Genomic DNA, 5,156 nt, shown 5'->3' on the forward strand with positions numbered 1-5,156 from the left:
TTTTTTTTTTTTTGGAGATCGAGTCTCATTCTGTTGCCCAGGCTAGAGTGCTGTGGTGTCAGCCTGGCTCAGAGCAACCTCAAACTCCTAAGCTTAAGAGATTCTCCTGCCTCAGCCACCCAGAGTGCTGAGATTACAGGCGTGAGCCACTGCACCCAGCTAAAGATAACAAACTTTGTTTTTCTCACAATAGAAAAAAGAATTGTGTGACGTTCATAGCAGCCTTTTTCATAATACCCCCAAATTGGAAATAAGTGAAACTACAGAATGGATTTAACAGATTTTAAAAACTGTGATTTGCTCGGGCAGTGGGCTACTACTCAGCAATAAGGAGGAACACACTGCTGGTACACAGAATGCCAAAGAGAAACCTAAGTAGGACCAACGTCATAGCTTGCGAAATGTCTCAGTTTGTTGTCCGTTTTGAAATTAGCTTGTCTTTTTAATGTTGATTTTCAGGAGTTCTTTACGTGTATATGTTCTGGATATGGGTTCTTTCCCACTACACTTACTGTGAATATTCACCCATGATGGTGAATATATCAGTACTATATTCTTTAAAAACATTTTGGATGAAGAATCTATTCCTTAAATCAAACATAGCCCTTTTATGCAAAGTTCTATAATGGGAAAACTAAGCTATGAAGCTAGAAATCTGAACAATGTTTGCAGCGGGGGGGTGATATAGAACTTTCTGGGGCAATGGGAATAGTCTATCTTGGCTGGGATACAAAGGATTATACATTTGTTAAAACTTGCTGAAAATACACACTTGAAATCTGCGCATTTTTGTGACTGTGAATGAAACCTGTTACCAAATAAAGCAAACCCATTATGGGAAGAGAGACCTAATAATCTGAAAACTGTCAAAATATGTACAGAATGGCCAGGCACAGTGGCTCATACCTATAATCCCGGCACCCTGAAAGGCCAAGGTGGGTAGGTAAATTGCTTGGGCTCAGGAGTTTGAGACCAGTCTGAGCAAGAGTGAGACCCTGTCTCTACCAAAAATAGGAAAATTAGTTAGGTGTGGTGGTGGGCACCTGTAGTCCTAGCTGCTCGGATGGATGAGATGGGAGGATTGGTAGAGCCCAGGAATTTGAGGTTGCTGTGAGCTATGACATCAAACAAAAATATTACAGTACAATTCTGACTCTACCAAAAGGTGATCAACCCTGACTCTACCAAAAGGTGATCAACTTCTATTCATAGTAATAATAAAAAAAAACTTAGGCTTGGTGCCCGTAGCATTACAGCACCAGCCACATACACCAAGGGTGGTGGGTTCAAACTCGGCCGGGCCAGCTAAATAATTGCAACAAAAAAAAGTCAGGTGTTGTGGTGGGTGCCAAGTAGTCTCAGCTACTTGGGAGGCTGAGGCAAGAGAATCGCTTAAGCCCAAGAGAGTGAGGTCGCTGTGAGCTGTGACGTCACGGCATTCTACCGAGGGCGACATAGTGAGACTCTGCCCCCCCCAACAAAATGTTATAAACGTATCTCATAACAACATTTTACCTAGTTATAAACTATGTAGGCCCAGCCCACACAGGCCCACTAAAGGCTCTACTAAACACAGCTCAAAACAATTATCACTATCAAGGTCCAATCTTTTACTTCTAAATACATATTTAATAGTATTTCAAAGAAACAGTATCATTGGGCGGCGCCTGTGGCTCAAAGGAGTAAGGCGCCAGCCCCATATGCCGGAGGTGGCAGGTTCAAACTCAGCCCCGCCAAAAACCGCAAAACAAAGAAAGAAAGAAACAGTATCAAAGAGCCAAACATTCCTTTTTTCATTTTTTATTTAAATACAGAGAAAAGAATGCTGAAACTATACAATGCCCAAACACAACATATGTGTGGACCAGCTGTTAGGGGAAAATCACACCGTTCCACTGTTCACGCCTTAAACTACTTCGTAGGAACGTCATAAAGATGAATGAGATGACGGACCAGACCCCGTTCCGTGGGCAAACTACTTGCTTGGGTAATTTGTGCACGTGAAGGTCTGCTAAGCCCACCAGGACGCTAGGATATGGTTACTAATGCGACAGCACAACAGCAGGCAAGATAGTTTATATTCTGATAATCAAGCCTTCAAATATTCGGAATGGCGCTTTCTAAAGCATAATTTATACTTGAAATGCACTTTAATTCCTTTAAAAAAAAAAACAGAAAGCTTTTAATTTGTGAGTTAAACAATAGAGCTCTTAACATTTAAGGGTTTAATCACTGTACTAGTTACTTACCCAAGGATAAAGAAAAAAAAAGTCAATGGCCCTTAAGGAGCTTGCAATTTAATGAGGAAAACATAAAAATAAATAATTTGAATGCAATGGGACAAAGGTTTTTTTGCTCCTACAGAATAAGGGGACAGGGCACCCACTGCAGAACGAGGTGGAATTTGGAGGGTGGAGGGGGTGTCAGAGCAGGCCTTTGAGGGGCTCCTGAGCAGAAGAACCCTAGCGGGACACGGCAGTGGGTCAAAAGGGAGGGCCTGGCAGCTGGGCGGAGGGTTCAGGCGACAGCAGCAGAGGCAGAGAGAGGGGGAAGCCAAGAAAGTACAGGGCACCGCTGGGGCCCTGCAGTGCCAGGGCAGGGGGCGAAAACGGAGACGCCAGTGGGCTGACTGGAAAGAGCCTTCTAGAAGGATCAAACATACGCACTCTGGAAAAGACTGAGACAGACTTGGCAGCCAGCAGCCCGAGGGAAGTAACTGAAGTCACCACCCAGGGAGATGTGCAGCGCGCAGGGAGCGGAAGGCCCCTGCCGCAGGCCTGGCAGCAAATGCAGGGGAGGAGGGACAGGTGAGAGAACGTGGGCAGGTGCAGGCCGTGTGTGAGAAAAGAAGATCCCCATGCTGCTAAGTCCAAAGGGGTGAAGAGCAGGAGGCAGGAACTCCCAGGCCCAAGTCAGGGGGACAAAGCTACAGTGCTGTTCGGATTCGAGAATGGGTGGGGCCTGCGGTGCCCCCGGCAGGAGCAGGTTCTGTGGGATGATGAACAGTGGGGGAGCCATGAAGGGGACAAGGAACCACATGAGAGCTGGGGTCTGGGTGAAGGATGGTGCAGAGGGGTGAGGCAGGCAGTTTACTGTTATCTGCTTATTATTTTCTTTTGTAGTTTTGGCTTAGTATTTTTTTTTGTTTGTTTTAGTTGTTTTTTTGTTTTTTTGTTTGTTTGTTTGTTTTTGGCCGGGGCTGGGTTTGAACCCGCCACCTCCGGCATATGGGCCCAGTGCCCTACTCCTTTGAGCCACAGGCGCTGCCCTATTTATTTTTATTTTATTTTATTTTATTTTTGTTTTTGTTTTTGTTTTTTTGGCTAGGGGCTAGGTTTGAACCCACCACCTCCGGTATATGAGGCCAGCGCCCTACTCTTTGAGCCATAGGTGCTACCCTTTATTTTATTTTTGAGACAAGAGTCTCACTCTGTCACCCTGGGTAGAGTGCTATGGCATCATAGCTCACAGCAACCTCAAACTCCTGGGCTCAAGTAATCCTCCTGCCTCAGCCTCCTGAGTAGCTGGGACTATAGGCACCCACCATCACACCTGGCTAGTTTTAGAGACAGGGTCTTGCTCTTGCTCAGGCTGGTCTTGAACTCCTGAGCTCAGGCAATCCACCCACCTCAGCCTCCCAAAGTGCTGGGATTCTAAGACGTGACAGATTTAAAGGCTGTCAAAAAGAGGGATTTTCTTCTTCCCACAATAAGGAAATCAAGAAACAGAAAGAAAGAAAGGGTTTAGGACTTTTCCTCAGTGAGGCCACGTCTTCCAGAATTGCCCATGACTGTCGTCCCTCCCTGCCTCCACCCGAACGCACAAGCACTGTGTCTTCGGGCCACAGCACCCCAGTGCCCAGCAACTTCTGTGGAAAGTGCAGTGGCTACCGAGAGAGGAGCCCAGTGCTCTTGACGTCCACAGGCCCAGCCCTGCACTGAGGAGAATTCACTCTGTAGCAGGCAGGCAGACATACCTTCTCCCTCTCTGCCTCCCATAAGTAGAGTCTACACACAGGCTCCACATACCAAAATGAGCATTTTGGTTCAATATCAGTCACTAAGAAAATGGGATTTAAAGTAAGGACATTCACTCTGTGAAATGCCCCCCTTTTGCAGAATGACAGGATCCAGGCAGATTACTTTTCTGCTGTTTTCTTTCACCAGAAGGGGAAACTTACTGTTGATGTGATCGATGTAATAGACGCCAATCTGCGGGTCAAAGCCAGCTTCCCAGCCCCACGGCAGCTCGTCCCCCACACAATCAGCAAATGACAAGGGCTTCGTTAACCTGCAGCAAACCAGAACAGACACACCAGTGATGCTTGGGTGACTCTTTACTGCCACTCACATCCATCAAAGCTTAGCACCCCAACCACCAGTTATGTGTCTTGAGTTGCATTCCCTTTCTTTTGTTGTTCTTGTTTCCAGAGTTTCTGCTACTACATTTGAAACCTTAAAGCAAAAAATAAATGCATAAAATACATTTAAAAAAATTTTTTTAAAGGCAAAAATTTTTTATAGCAGTAACAGAGAGGTGAGTATCCGAAGTAGGATGAGTCATAACATTCTTTGAAAGTTCACAGCTTAAGTAAGACTGGCAGGTAAATCTCTACAATAAACAAAAAGCCATCTTCAACTGGGGAGACTCCAACCTGAGTTCACTTCTAGCTCTGCAGTGAAACAGCTATCCCATTACAAAGAAAAATCTGTCCCACAATTCAAACACTGTCATCATGAAAAGCACGTCAGTGCCTCTAAGATGAGGTAGGTTCCAGGCTATGCTAATTTTCAGATTTGATGCTCTTATATAAACTAAATGCTCAACTCTTGTGTCCAGTAGGAGTTCTTCTTGAGAGGACAAATATACCTCTCTTTATAAGCATCTTGTACGTAACAGCTACCAGACAAAATTTTTAATGGAATCAAACACGTAAAATATTCATTATATCAAAGTGGTCTCACCTTTTGAAATGGCCTTAGGCTGTTTTGACATTAGGACAACTTTCTCTTAAACACACTTTCCCTTTAGGACTTTGCTCTTAAAACTCATGGGAGGCTTGGCGCCTGTGGCTCAAGTGGCTAAGGCACCAGCCACGTACACCTAAGGTGGCGGGTTCGAATCCAGCCAGGGCCCGCCAAACAACAATGACGGCT

At 45.2% G+C, this 5,156-nt stretch overlaps 1 protein-coding gene across 2 annotated transcripts in view; it reads right to left on the reverse strand.

Moving 5' to 3' along the window:
* Positions 1–5,156, reverse strand: part of WWC2 (WW and C2 domain containing 2) — a 130,484-nt gene that overhangs the window by 74,113 nt on the left and 51,215 nt on the right. For both annotated transcript variants that reach the window (XM_023514905.1, XM_003792793.3), the window contains exon 2: positions 4,181–4,290. In XM_023514905.1, the coding sequence (XP_023370673.1) occupies positions 4,181–4,290 (110 nt within the window). The remainder of the gene's footprint in view (positions 1–4,180; positions 4,291–5,156) is intronic.

Source organism: Otolemur garnettii, unplaced genomic scaffold, assembly GCF_000181295.1.
Source record: "Otolemur garnettii isolate 467f Iridium unplaced genomic scaffold, OtoGar3 scaffold00061, whole genome shotgun sequence".
Taxonomy (NCBI): domain Eukaryota; kingdom Metazoa; phylum Chordata; class Mammalia; order Primates; family Galagidae; genus Otolemur; species Otolemur garnettii.